At 49.7% G+C, this 14,189-nt stretch overlaps 5 protein-coding genes across 5 annotated transcripts; all 5 read right to left on the bottom strand.

Annotated features, from left to right (window-relative positions):
• Positions 1-60: 60 nt before the first annotated feature.
• FIESC28_09096 (uncharacterized protein) lies at positions 61-1,584 on the bottom strand (the record flags this gene model as incomplete). The annotated part of the gene is made up of 1 exon (XM_031163233.1): positions 61-1,584. One exon carries the CDS (start codon positions 1,582-1,584, stop codon positions 61-63), a length of 1,524 nt encoding a protein of 507 aa, XP_031012656.1.
• A 2,889-nt stretch (positions 1,585-4,473) lies between these two features.
• On the bottom strand, positions 4,474-4,904 carry FIESC28_09097 (uncharacterized protein; the record flags this gene model as incomplete). The annotated part of the gene is made up of 2 exons (XM_031163234.1): positions 4,474-4,651; positions 4,705-4,904. 2 exons carry the CDS (start codon positions 4,902-4,904, stop codon positions 4,474-4,476), a joined length of 378 nt encoding a protein of 125 aa, XP_031012657.1.
• A 1,048-nt stretch (positions 4,905-5,952) lies between these two features.
• FIESC28_09098 (uncharacterized protein) lies at positions 5,953-9,001 on the bottom strand (the record flags this gene model as incomplete). The annotated part of the gene is made up of 2 exons (XM_031163235.1): positions 5,953-8,169; positions 8,216-9,001. The coding sequence occupies 2 exons, from the start codon at positions 8,999-9,001 to the stop codon at positions 5,953-5,955; spliced, it is 3,003 nt and encodes a 1,000-aa protein (XP_031012658.1).
• Positions 9,002-10,440: 1,439 nt separating this feature from the next.
• FIESC28_09099 (uncharacterized protein) lies at positions 10,441-11,127 on the bottom strand (the record flags this gene model as incomplete). Its single annotated transcript, XM_031163236.1, has 1 exon — positions 10,441-11,127. One exon carries the CDS (start codon positions 11,125-11,127, stop codon positions 10,441-10,443), a length of 687 nt encoding a protein of 228 aa, XP_031012659.1.
• A 456-nt stretch (positions 11,128-11,583) lies between these two features.
• FIESC28_09100 (uncharacterized protein) lies at positions 11,584-13,994 on the bottom strand (the record flags this gene model as incomplete). Its single annotated transcript, XM_031163237.1, has 4 exons — positions 11,584-11,828; positions 11,877-12,143; positions 12,193-13,431; positions 13,478-13,994. 4 exons carry the CDS (start codon positions 13,992-13,994, stop codon positions 11,584-11,586), a joined length of 2,268 nt encoding a protein of 755 aa, XP_031012660.1.
• Between the last annotated feature and the right edge of the window lie 195 nt (positions 13,995-14,189).

The raw sequence follows: 14,189 nt of genomic DNA on the forward strand, positions 1-14,189 counted from the left end.
TATTCTATCCCTTACCCCCCAAACGCCATAGAATGTAAATGCGATGATGACATGCTAGACTTATGCCGACAAGCCCTGCCTATAATGCTTGTACTCCGCTGAAGCGCCCTGACACAGGTAATGATCAGCCACTAAATCCCTCGCCCGTACATCCAACCACCCAGCAGCCGCATCCTTGATGCCGAATCCCAACCACACCTCATCGTCCAGAAATCCATGGTTCGACGGCGGAAACACCGTTTGGTTCGTGTAGTAGCTCATGCTGCCAGTCCACACGTATCGTCCGTCGCTCTCGCCGTGGTACGTCAGCTTCTTGCTCACGCTGATCATGCGGTACGGAGGCGCGGACTCGTATACCGCTACCCGTCGGTCGTACCACGTGAACGGTGCGTTGGGCGGATCTTGGCGACGCTGGACTATGCCCATCATTATGGTGTTTTGCTCGTTGGGCTCGCAGGTGCCTCTGTTGCAGAGGGTTACGCTTAGCATGGGGGAGCTCTGGTGGACGTGGCGCTCGTCGAGCATTACATCGTGCATGCATGTTTTGCTGAGTTTGCTGTGCCATGTCTTGTCGGCGGTAGGAGGATAAGGTTCTTGGACTATTGAGATTTGATCCTTCTCGCTGACGACGAGCTCGACGGGGTCCTCGGCGGAGGTGTAGCGGTACAATTGGCCTGGTTCGACCATGAGGAGGAGCTCTTGGTCGCTGGTGAAGGGGGATTGAGCGAGAGCCCAGTTCTTTTCGCGCTGGTAACGAGGATGGTTCTCTTCGCCTTCGGGAGCTTCGCGGTGAAGACTGGTTGGTTCAGCGAAGCGAATCGGCGGGAGGAGAGCGGCAGTCTCGGCTCCAAGAGCTTGTTCGAGCTCAGGCATCGCAGCGCGGACATCGATGATGAACTGGCCCTGACACATGACCTCGTCATCGACCTGATGCGTAAAAATAAGAAGAGGTTCGCCGGTGCGAGTCCAGAACAGCTTCATATCTTCAGGCCCAATGTAGCGATCCATGTCGGGTTGTCTCTGGCAGTGATGCTCAGGACCTCCGAAATCGTTGACCAAAAGTCTGGACCACTTGCCCGTCTTGAGTAAAGGTCTGCCGAGGTTGTTATACGTAAGATTGCCAAAAGTCGCGACTTGTCGGGCAAGTTTATATCGTTTATCGCCGATTTTCTTAATAACGTGCGGTGCGCGCGCGATGATGAGAAAGTGGTGGCTCGAGTTGGCATTGCGAGGAAGCTCCAGCAGGGTCGGGTTCATAATTTGATGACCCGTCAATTTCGCATCGATCTTATTGTAAAAGCCCATATTATTCCTCAAGCTGGTAAGAAGGCGATAATCGTGGTGCGCAGAACTCTTGTCATCTTGCTCGAGGTATGCTTCGGCATCGTCTTCCTCGGGGGAGGCGTTTTGGGTCGGTGACGCTTGGTGGGGTTGTTGCTCGTAAAAGAACGGTCGCTCTTGTACTGGGATAATGGATAAAGAATCTGCGATCTTGATGTGAAAAACAGCCAGTACAATAATAAAGCAGGAAGCGACAGCTACGAGCGTGAGAACGCCTCGTAGTAGGGTATTGTGAGATCGCATGTTGTTGTTGTGGTCATGAAGAGAGAGAGAGCGAAAGAGCGAGAGGCGCCAAGAGGTGTCAAAAAAAGAGGAAGCGGCTCAAGCTTTAATGTTATACGAGCAGCTGCCACAGCACTGACACTGACTGGCACCACCGAACTAAAAAACTAAACGAAAGAGGAGTCCCCGTAAAGCAAAACTCAATGCATCCACTTGAATGGACATGTCGACTGTTTTCGTCATAGGCGCCGCCGCGTAGTCAAGCTTTTGCCAAGCGTGCAGGTCCTTTCCATAAATGTGCCATCCGATCTAACCGTGCTGCGACTCTACTGGCCATGTCGAAACTTGAAACCGTATACTTGGGACAGTTACAGTACGTGTAGACACTATGTTGATCATTGGAAATGAAATGAAACATGTTTGTCTTTGATGCTGTCTGTCAACCACGTTTGGAAGGTATTGCATCCTTGCGCTGATCGTAGGCGCTGAGGCTTGCGTCTGTAGCGCGCTGGGTTAGGGAACGCCGAGCGCTGAAAATAGATGGGCCTGCCACTGTAAGGTGAGATCCATGTAACGTGTCGGGTGGCTGCGGATTTTTCTTATGGATGACGATGAATACGCCACAGACCTAAAGCAGAGACCAGCCCTGTTTTGAGCAGCTGAAAAGAGCGAAAGCGATTAATTAATTCTACAGCCGCTGCTAGACATTTTACCTGCCCCCCAATTCTTCCAAAAAACTTGGAACTCCAATTCCCTGTCCTGCCACGCAAGCAAATCGGCACTCCGGATCCGTTATTCAATCAACTGCCGTTTTACTACGTGCAATTAATTGCCGGTTTACCGTGATGATCATGATTTTGTTTGCTTTCCATTGCACGGACCCCCATGTTGTTTCCCTGGAGTAGATGAGAGCGACGTCGCACCTGCGACGATCTCGACTTGATTCTTGAAACCCGCAACGCTCAATTGAGGGGGGTATGCAATGCGCCTATTGTTGTTGGTGTACAAGATATGATCTGACACGTTGGACGAGATTTGTCTGCTGTTGGTCGTCCTTCATCCCGCTATCGATTTATAGCTCCGAAGAAAAACCTGTTCCAATAATTACTCCGTTAAAGGAGTTTACTTCAATTATTTGGTGGTCTAGAATTGACACTATTTACGATAGCTTCATCACGGCCCCTGAATACGATTCGTGACCGCTAATCTCAATACAGCAATAAATCACACGACTTTCTTTTGCATTATCCACAATCTCAATTGAAGACGGTGCTTCAGCTTGGACGGGGCCGGGGGATAGTAGAGATTTAGGTAAGGCGAACCCCATTTTAAAGGTCTGGGCTGGTCTTTTCGGTGGAAGGACTTCAGCTCGGTTAGGTGCCAAGAAGGACGGATTGGAAGGGTTAATTATTCGCGAGGGTTTAATACGAGAATTGTTGGTGATCTATTACGGGGCTGCGAGTTTGCTTGAATCATGAGGGCAACACGAGATCGCGATAATCTGTGCCACCGGCAAAAATGGGATAAGATGAAGAGAGAGAAATATACGATGATGCGAAAGAAGCAAGCAAGGATGAATGGAAGGGTAAGAGACAAAAAAGAAGCGGATAACAGTGGATTATAGCCACATGTGTCAGATGAACAGGGAGTCGAACCCTGGACCGCTCAGTGACAGTTCCAGAGGAGGAAAGAGTCTGACAACATCGGCATGTCATCTGACTCATCATTTTCTTGCCACGATGATTGGTTGGCAAAGCTGCTGCAATCGAATCGAGTTCTGTCAGCCCATGAATCCCGAAACGACAATGACGATCACCCGTTGCACTCATTTTTATCTGGCCATAATAGTGAAGAACATTTTGCAATTTTTATTAAAATTATTTCGTCCCCATATCCTTATCGTAGCAGAGGCCCGTCAATTGTTTGGGCACTCAGCATTTGGTAAACCCATGTAACAGTCTAGGGTAGAGCGAGCACTTTGAGATGTTAAATCGTCATAGAAAGAACAACCACCACGTTCGAGTTTGTTGTATCATATTAGTGGATTAGAAATTACAATTTGTTCCTTTAGTTAGAAGTAGATATTGTCTGTTCCAAAACCCGTTCAAAGTGATGGATGTTTTCACCAAGTGGTAAATTGTGACACTCTTTCAATTGCTACGATGTCACAAATTAGGTGTGAAAAGGATGGCTACCTGGGGTCCGATGCCTCCAAACATTTCCCATTTATCTAGGACTGATGTGTTTAGAATATTCATTCTTCGTCAGCAGGGGTCTTGAAAAAAATTGCAGTCATTCGGTGCTTACTCAAAAGGTAGCCATATACATGAACCAACTCTCCTACAACTCATTTGGATGAGAAATCAGAACCAACATCAGCACGCATAATGCTCACCCCAGGTAATAATCACATGCAATAAACAGCAAAATGAAGGCGCGTGGGCTGCAACGCGATTGAAACAAAAAGCACTGACCGCAGTGACATATTGAACGTTTGCGGCGAGAGAAACAAAACATACAAAAAGTCAAATAAAACAGTGAAACAGAGCTGGAACTTTATTCTTGACAGTAGGCAGCAGGGATTAGTTACTCCAAAATGCAAAAAAAAAGAATGCCACGATGTTAGAAATCGTTTTATAGGAACAGCCCGATGCGGGGGTCGAACCCGCAACCTTGAGATCGCGTACTCGTAAGAGTCTCACGCTCTACCGATTGAGCTAACCGGGCGTGGCTCTTGATGTTGAAACAAGCTTTGCTATTGGCAACCTTCAACGATACAATCCGAAAATTGACACTTCTTGATGGTGCAACATGCTACTGATCACTTGGTGGGTGGAGAAGAATGGTTACTTGTTGTATCTTGTTTATTGGGATTCTTTGCCGAAGCTATTCATACAATCATTGATCTGCTTATTCCTCCTCCTCCTCTTCCTCAGCCGCTTGCATGGTGTTGCTAGCCCAGACAGCTTCAGCATCATCACCCTCACCCTTATACAACACAACGTTTCCATCATCCTGCACGCGCAAGTAAACCTCATCGCCGTGCTCCTCAGTGTTGGAAGCCCAGGTAGCCTCCTCATCGTGGGTGCTGTAATCACCTGTCAGCACATCTTTCTGACACATTCAAGCTGGAGGACTTACTAGAGGACAAGGTTACCGTCGTCTTGCAAGACAAGACCCTTGATATCATCACGTCCTTCATCCGTATTGCCCCACACTTGCTCGCCGTCCCAGTAGATGCACATTCTGCCGTCATCTTCGATCTTGAGGACGTTTCTGCCGTTGTCGCTTGTTACAGCGTCCTCTGGATACATCCAGCTGCCATTGTCGAGTTGACCCATTGTGAATAGTGTGAAGGAGTTGTAGGATAGAGGAGAGTTTGTTTCTGAGGTTCAGTTACTCCAAAGGACAAGAAGACGCCCTTTATATGTTCCCAACTTCTGGAACAGCTGCCACTTCCCCTCGTTTCCCCTCATTTCCATCTTGCCTTTGAGGCAGTGTTTCACTCTGCAGGACGCATATGTGCCAAGCTACCCACGGGGACATGAGGCAATAGAGATCTGGAGAAGAGGCCTCACAGCAGGTTTCACTCAATGTATGTAATACGTGAGTGCATATACCAGTGGTTCATCTACTCCCAGCCAAGAACGGTAACGGCAAACGGCATCTCACGTGCTCCATAATACGGCTGGGCGAACCACAAAGCAAATATCTTCAGAATCAGACTGGGCCACGTTTTACGATCACCAAAGGAAAGAGGAGTTGGCAGTCTGGGCGCTGACGTATAATTGGACCGGTGGGAAAGGATTGCGCGTTACGCAGTATATCCGCTGCCAAGAGGCCTTGGCGTCTGCGGGAACATCTGACGGTTACACGACGACGAAAATAATGAGGAAAGAGATATCTTGAGCAAAGTGATTGAATTTACTAAACAGTATTGCGCGAGATGATAACTAATGCGTGTTGTGTCTGATGCATAGCAATTGTCCAAGGACTACCTCAGACAAGAATATCGTAACCTAGTCAATCTGCGGGGAAATATCAGCATGTGGTTCAGATAGAAAAGGAAACAAGAAAAAGATGAGTGACATACCATTGATCCGAAAAGCAGTTTGCGAAATTGGGAGCACCTCATTATTCGTTTCACCCCGTATAGATTGAATTTTGAGCGAAGCTTAAAAATACGTCCCGCCAATGATTGCAGCCGCAATGAAGAGAGACACCAAGAAACGGCAATTAGGAAGGCGGTAAAAGACTACTGTGTCTTGTCGGCCTTCTTATCGGCCCCCTCGTCGGTCTTCTTTTGCTTCCCATGCTGCTCTCTCGGGGTTATACAATCCCAGCCGTGCTGTATGCAATGTCCAAAAAGATGTAGAAGATAGACCTCTTTCATTCCTTGGAACACGGATCCTTGACAACTTCCCACTGCAAGCAATATCCAAGAAGACGGAAAGTACAGATGGCTTTCGTCCCCTTGGGATTCTTGATAACTCCCCGCTGCAAGCAGCGTCCAAAAAGAAGGAAAAGACAGCGATCCTCTTCCTTCTCCTTGCAACGCTCACTGACATGTTTCTTCCCCTTGGTACTCTTATCGGCATGCTTCTTCTTCGGGGCACTAACACCCTTCTCTTCCCGCTTAACACGCTTACTGCCGCGAAACATCTCTCTCAGGTTATCAATAATAGCTGGTCTCTGAGGCTGTTCTCTGGAGGGTTTGCAACGTCCAAAGATAGGGAAGCCTATGAGACACTTGTCGTTGTACCCAGTATGCTCGCCGGCTTTTGCTTCCCGAACATCAAGACCCCTTTTCTCAAGACTGTGTTTCTTGTAGGGTGTGCGACGTCCAAAAAAGGGGATCCCGAAAATACATCCACTCCCAGCTTCCCGCTTAGTATGTCTAATGCCATGCCCGATGCCATACTTCTCTTTCAAAACATCAATAAGACCGCCGTCCTTGACACCCAAAGGCTGAGGTGTAGGAGTTGAGACAGCCTCTGAGGCATTGGTAGAGTTATTGGGAATCTCGATGTGATATGGCCCATTCTGTTCGATGTGGTCGCGAATATCTTCGGGCTGTACACCACAAAAGTCGGCAGGTCGAACATCAGATGGCTCAGCGGCATCGGATGCAGTAGATGGACTGGGAACGGGTTCATCGACATGATTGTTAGTGTTTCTGGGCTCGACACCGCTAGGATCGCCAGATTGAACGGTAGGTGCTTGAATACTATCAGGAGGAAGGCAAGGGTGGTTTGGTGGTTGGGGCAGGCTTCGCTTCGCAACTTCAGGCTCAGAAGCGTTCTTGTCGAGATACTTGTTAATATCTTCTGCCTGAACACCACCAAAGTCACCAGAGTAAACAGTAGGTGGTGTGCCGTCGAGAGGGAGAGTAGGGTAGTTCGGTGTTTTGAACCGGTTGGGCATGCTTAGCTGTACAACTCCAGGCTCAGAAGCGTTGCGTCGGGAAGCAGCAAGACCACGGATGTTGAACTTGGACGGCACATTGGGGTCCCTGCGATTGACACCGGGCCAATTGGATCCTCCCTTAGAAGTACGTGGGCAGGGAGAAGAACTGTCACCCCCAGTCTCAGGAGAAGGCTGTTGGTAGTCACCGTGAGGGAAGTCGAGAGCTGGTGGCAGAATCTCTCCAGGCAATTGAATGTTGTCAGCGTGCTGAGCAGGACCTATCTGTGGTGGAACCCCCGCATGACTAGGCTGTTGGGGTTGTTGATAGTCAACGTGAGGAGGGAACCAAGGAGGTGAGTTTCCTGGAACCGCCTCAATTACCTCATGGGCTGGAGCAGGATGGGGTCCACCTTGGTTGGGGTAGAAAGGCTCAGGTCCATTCTGCTCTTCATCCACAACAACAGGTGCAGGTCTGGTCGGCCGCGGATCATCCAGAGCAGCGCTGAGATTCTCTGCTCGTTTGTGATGGCCGGGGATGGGAGGTCCTGGTCTGGGTGGGTAGCCATCACCTCCTGGACGGAACTCCGGGGGATCAGGGAGGTATGGAATATGAGGGATGGAAGGAGGAGCCTGATCTGGTGAACCTGGAGACACTGGTCTATTTCTACCGTAAGCAGGGTTTTCAGGATAGCCAGAGTCAGGATCATGGTGTGGAGGGATTGGTGGCTCCGGATTAAATGGATAGTGAGGAGCCGGAGCCCCAGGAACCGGATCGTAGGGATCATACGGAGAAGGCGACTCGGGCACCTGGGGGCGTCTTTGGCATGGCGGCTGTTCCGATGGGTACCCAGGAGACGGCGGCTGCTCGTATGGAGGACCATGAGGACCCGGAAATTGTGGCTCTGGGTAATGCGGAGGAGGTGGCATCCCAGGGATCTCGTCGTGTGGAGAATAAGGGGGGGCAGGTGGTCGAGGAGGTCCTGTAACGGGCGGTGCTTGCTCGTCTGGGTAGTGAGGCGACGGCGGCTCAGGATATTGAGGACCAGGTTCAGGTTGAGGCTGAGGGATCGGGTTGTATCCACCACTGCCATGACTAGGGGGGCGAGAGCCTCCAGCACCTTGACTCTGGTAGTGAGCGACATACTTGACCTCCATAGCATTTCCAATTCCCGACACAGTAGACTCATTGGGGTCACCAGGCTATAAGAAGTTAGTATGATCATTACACGGGATATTCTTGACTTACCCATTCACCACCAACAGCAACATTCAGGATAAAATGAACCAAGTTGTGAGCAATCTTGCCCCAAACTTCCTCATTGCCGATTCTATCACCAGTAACTCGATGATACTGGCGCCCATCCACAAAGAATGACACACTCTCCTGTCGCCAATCACCCGGTGCGCGATCGATCATGGCAGTGTAGGTGTGAAAATTCCGACCAGAGTCAGGAAGGTCAAGAGCGCCTGGAATGCCATTCTTCTCGTTGCAAATACCACCAGGGTTCTTATCACAATGGATAACACCCTGCGTCTTGGGCTCACCATTGACGTTCTCCAAAATGTCGATCTCTCCGCAAGTAGGCCAGATCAAAGTCCCCTTGCGATGACTGTCACCCAGAAGCCAGAAAGCAGGCCAGATACCCTGCTTACCGGCCTTAGAAGCACTACCGAGCCTGATTTCTGCTTCGGCAATGGTCTTTGCGCCAAGAGCAGGAGTAAACGTGTATGTGCTTTCGAGACGACCAGATGTCCAGCCACGCTCAGCAGAGGGATCGCGCAGGGGGACGATGACGAGGGTGCCGGTACCTGTGTGTTGCTGGTTTGCGCGACTGATGGTGTATGTTTGGAAGTCACCGTTGAGGTTCTTGTACCAGTCTTGCATGATCCATTTGGATTGATCGGGGAGGGAGCCAGCGGGACCAGAGAAGGTGTCTTCCCAGATGAGGTCGAAGCCCTCATATCCTGGGGCCTGATCCGCGGTGGCTAGAGCCACCAGGGATAGCAGGATGGATATTACGAATAATCGCATCTGAAGAGGGAGGGGTGGCAGGTCTAGGTGTGTCTTGCTCTCAGTGTGGGTGGAAGGTGATATGGACGAGTATTCGAGATTGATGTTGAGCAGGGAAATAAAGGAGAAGAAGAAAAAGAGGGACTACAGGAAAGAACAGAAACAAATCTAAAGTAATAAAATCGTGGCACTTAGGGTTGCGAGAATTAATCTCATATTCATGGCTCTGAAAGAAGGTTAAACACTTCTTTGTGGATGCGGGTGGTGATCTCGTGGGTATCGTAGAGTTTGTACAACTCATACCTCTGTGTTGTATGAGAACTGTAAGAGTATTTAGTCCTACAAAACGGGTCGGGTATGGTCATTAGCTGGCCTCCCATTTCCTAGCAAGTGAATGAGGATCTAATCCTTATCGTAGGGAATTGCTGAGCTAGGTCAAACTGACGTTTGTCCTCTCCCAGGTGTCGCCGGTTGTATTGGTGTGGCTTGCCAACCAGAGAAGACGTTGAGAGTATCTGGGTTTACTTTCGGACTACAAAGCTGGTTGAATTATCGAGTCCTTTACACCCAGCGCAACGAACCCCCTAGTCCTACTTTTCTAATAGCGCTTAGGATGGATTGGTGGGAGAGGCGCTGATGCGGGAGCTTTTTGGTGGTTCGATGCTTCTTCACACCAAGGTAGAAAGTCTTCGGGAGGGCAAAGTTCTTCCTCTTTTGCTGGGAGGTAACAGACAATCGCGAGTTGCTCTTCCCCATTGGGCATTGCCGCCGTTTTGGAAACATCCTGGGATGAGAGCCAGGAGAACCCTGAAGAACCAAGTAAACTTGGCTCAGGCGATTTCTTCAAATCAAGAGACGCCGCAGTGCTTCTCGCAATGACTGTGACTGCTCGAAAACCAGAGATTGTCAAGCTCTTCCCCATTGGGTACAGTGACTGTGATTGATACCATGCAGGCGGTAAGGAGTGGATATCACAGACCAGCGCTATCTTGAATGCGCGTAGTAGAATACGGCGCGGTCTACCTGACCTCACGCAGGTTACCCGTGCCTCGAGGTGCCTCTACGGCTACAGAAATACCTTCGTTTCATGCTGGGTTACTGCTTGATGCTGGTTTGGTGATTTCCGCTGAGGTGTGTTTTGTCTTTACTGTGGTGTGTCTGTTGTTGGATCACAATTCCATCAGACCAATCAAAGAAATCACATGCGAGGGCATCGTTAACATGGCCCATAGGTAAACTTTAATAAGAGACAAGATTGGCGATTACGGACTCAGCCCAGCGCGCCGGGTACCTACCTCGGAACTACCCACCAAGCGACCGATTGACCCATTACAAGAAGGGATGTCATGACCCTAAGGAAGCACTCAAGTGACACGCCAAGGAGACACAGGCACTGTAATTGGTCGTGCTATGCTTCTTCGCCACTGACAACACATCAAACTTTCAACTCCAACTCAATCTTATAGCCCATCCACAATCCTCTCCATCTCCCCGAGCCCATCAATCTTAAAATCCGGTCCAAGCTCCTCACATTTCTCCCCGTTTCCATACCCAAACCTACACCAGACAGACTTTGCACCAATATTCTTAGCGAATAATAAATCCGCTTCCGTGTCGCCCACAACTAAAACGTCCAGCCCTGCTGGGAACCCCCGTGCTTGTAGGGCTGGAAGAAGCACATTTGTGTAGCTTCCGGGATCGGGCTTTCTGGTTGCTCCGGGTGTGTTGTCGCCAATGATGAAAGCTTCTGGAATTATGTGGGCGAGGGAGTGGTTGGCTAGGGCTGTTTGAAGGGCTGATACGCCTTTGTTGCTGACTATTGCCATAGGGATGCCACGCGCGTGGAGGGTTTCAAGAAGGGCTTTTGCACCGGGGAAGGGAGAGACGAGCTTTTGGCCTTCGTCGTTGTAGATGCGACGATAAGTCGCTGTCCATTCAGCCTCGTCAAACGAGTCAGGCGTGGGATGCAGTGCTGTCAGGACGTCATGGAGGCCCTTTCCACCTCCGATGAGCTTCTTAAGTTCGCTTTCAGAGGGAGGCGAGTCTGGAAGGAGGGTATCGAACGTGGTTTTGATGCTGTGGATGATGGCCTGATGGGTGTCGAAGAGGGTCCCATCAAAGTCGAAGATGATGAATTGAGCAGGCATTTTGGCAGTTCCCCTCGTACTTGGTCACCAATGATTACAAGTTTCTGGACAATGAGGGTCTGTTTAGTTGCAGAGAAGGGGTGAGCTATGGTGAGTGAGGTCTTTCCAGCAAAATCCCGCTAGTCATGTCCCAGACCCCACTTGTCGTTCATGATGCGTAAGCGACATCTACCCGTCTTCATCTAGCACGAGCAAAATTATTGTTGCGCTATAGGATTTACTATCGTGTGACATAGGCATATGGCCGAAGGCGTGTCACGGCTAGAATTCTATCGGGCCTTTGAAATGAGGTTCTGTGAGGTCTTCATGAGGGCGCAACAGTCTCATTTTGGGCAAGCTGGTGGACATAACGTTTCGGCAGGATCAAACATTCACACAACAAAGCAGACAACTTGAAGTCAAAGTCATACATATCTCATTATATAAAGAAAACATTAGAAGAATATCTCACGTCTCTCAAGCACCTCCTCCACCACCACAGCCACCACCACCACCCCCTCCACATCCTCCTCCACCACCGCATCCACCTCCTCCACCACAACCTCCTCCTCCGCAACCACCCCCATCACCACCATCACCACCACCACCAGAACACGCTCCTCCAGCAGCGTTTCCACCACAGCTACCAGCCGCACAAGCCGGCGCAGCTCCGTAAGCATAGACAGGAACAAACATAACAGGCGCCATAAACGGACCGTACACTACATCCGTCAGCATTGATCAAGGTTAGAGAAAAAGGGAGGACTTACTCATGTACGGATAACCCCAGTGGTTATAATATTGGTCCTTGGGTGGAAGTTTTCGACCCTTCTTCTCAGCGCGTTTACAGGCTTTTTGGTAGTTTTCTTCCAATCGCTTATTTTGTACTGCGCGCATTCTGTTCTGGACCTTTTCGATTTGGTTGGATGCGAGGAGTGCTTCGTCGTTGGTGCGGACGGCGTTGTGGGAGGAGATGTGGGCTGAGTTGTCGGGTGGACACATATCCGCCTGTCCAGACTCGTAGAACTTGTCCGTAACTATTTCTGTTAGCCATAGTCCTAAGCGATGGAAGTGCGTGAGACTTACTCTTCTCATTATGAGAAAGCTTCAGAATCCTTCCCGCAGAAGAAACATGCGCCGCCCGCGTAGCCTCACAATACCAACAAGTACACTCCGAATAAACCTCATCATACAACTCTTGGTAAACCTTGCTCGTGTACTCAAACCCATCGTTCAACTTATCATCTTCAATTTTATCATCATGTCGCACAAACTTGAATAGCTTGCGCGTGGTGTAGTGGTAATAAGACAGAGGACTAAGTTGATGGGTGTGCCACGCCAAGTCAATGTCGAGAGTAGGAACGGCTGTTCGATTGGGGTTCTTGGAGATGATCTTGATGAAACGCTTGTATTTCATACAGCATCGCTCCATGGTCTCGCGAGCAGTGGGAGAGTGCAGCCAGTCAAGCTTACACATCTTCTCTGAGAAAATAGTCTGACGAAGGACGGCGCCAGTGAGATCGAGGGCAAAAGGACTGAAGTTCTCCCAGTATCTCGACATCATCTTTCGAATGACGACCTTGGAGAACCTCGACACAGATGCTTGTCCAGGTCCCTTTGTCTCAATACCCTGAATAGTCTTGAGAGCACTTTGTTTCATAAGAGCCTCCGTCTCAATGAGCTTGCGCACAGTCTCCATGGTAGGCGGGTTCTCAGGGTCAGGTGATTCCAGAAGAGTCTGGATCTGAGTGCGCAAAACATGTTGAATCATCCGGTTGGGAAACATGCGTTGATCAATTTTGTTTCCTGTGCGGTTCAGCATTACAACCGGTGTGCCGCTTGCTGGCCAGAGAAGTGTTCCGGGCATGGGTCTTTGCTTGAGAACGCACTGCTCCGCATCTCTGCAGAACTTTACCACGCTGAGCGTTTCCTTGGTGACTTTCAAGTTACACTTCGGACAGCGTGTTTCGAACTTGCCGTCGCCGTAGCCTGAACCGACAAGACCTGGTCGTTCTGGTGTTTTGGGAGTTTCTTCAAGACCGCAGGTTGTCCATGGAACTTCAAAGCTCGAGAAGCAGAATTTGTTAGGACACTTGAGAGTCTTTGTGGTAGAGTCACTGGCGTTTTCCCATTCGCGACCAGTCTGGGCGACCCATCTGGCCTTGTACTCGTCAGAGACGTTATAGGCAAAGGAGCCGTCAATAGCGGCGTTGACTTGATTCCACGGCATACCATTCTGCCAGAAGTCGCGAAGGCCTTTTCGCATACAATCTTCCAAAAAGTTGTGGGGGTTGAGAAGATGGGAGTGATATACCATGAGAACATCTGGAAGTTGTTAGCTGTGCATATCACGACGACACGAGATACTTACCGAGAGGTGGAAGAGCCTTTTTCTCCCACCAATCTCGGCCACTCCCTTCAACAAAACCTCCAAAAGACAAAGAGGCCTTGTCATGCATCTGATACTCATCCAACGGGTTCAGATCCAGCGGCAGAGAATTCCACCACGCTTCGTACCGATCCACAGCTCTCGCGACAAACAAAGTCCATCGCTTCTCACGGATCTTACTAAGAGACTTCTTCTTATCCTCCAGCTCAGGCGCATAACTGTCATCAAAGTGATGTTCCTCTACATCGCCATTCTCTCTAACATCAATCCTCCCATCAGCGCGCGAATCCCAAATGTTGAACAGACCGTCATGGTACCCAACATCCTCTTTCAAAGCTTCAAAAGCGAAAAGAAGACGAAGATGCGCAAGACAGACGTTGGGTTCAGGTTCATGAGGAACAGGGTCGATTTGGAGGTTTGTAAAAGGTGCTTCGATATCGAGATCTTGGTCTGGCGCTGGGCCATCAGCCACGGCTTGATATGCTGGTGGTGCAGCCATGGTGTTTGATGAATTCTAGAAGGAATGTGGAAGATATGCCAAGAGATCGAGTTGGCATCTTGGGAGTTTATATCCCGGGACTGTGCCGTGCTGGTTGCCCCATTTGTGCGTGTTATGTACATCATGAAGTGTGGGTTACGCGAGGCAGTGCATTCTTGGCTGTGAGTGGTTAGTTTGGTGATCACATGGAGATCC

The sequence above is a fragment of the Fusarium coffeatum genome (genome assembly GCF_003316985.1).
Source record: "Fusarium coffeatum strain FIESC_28 chromosome Unknown BRIP53273_contig_222, whole genome shotgun sequence".
Lineage (NCBI taxonomy): Eukaryota > Fungi > Ascomycota > Sordariomycetes > Hypocreales > Nectriaceae > Fusarium > Fusarium coffeatum.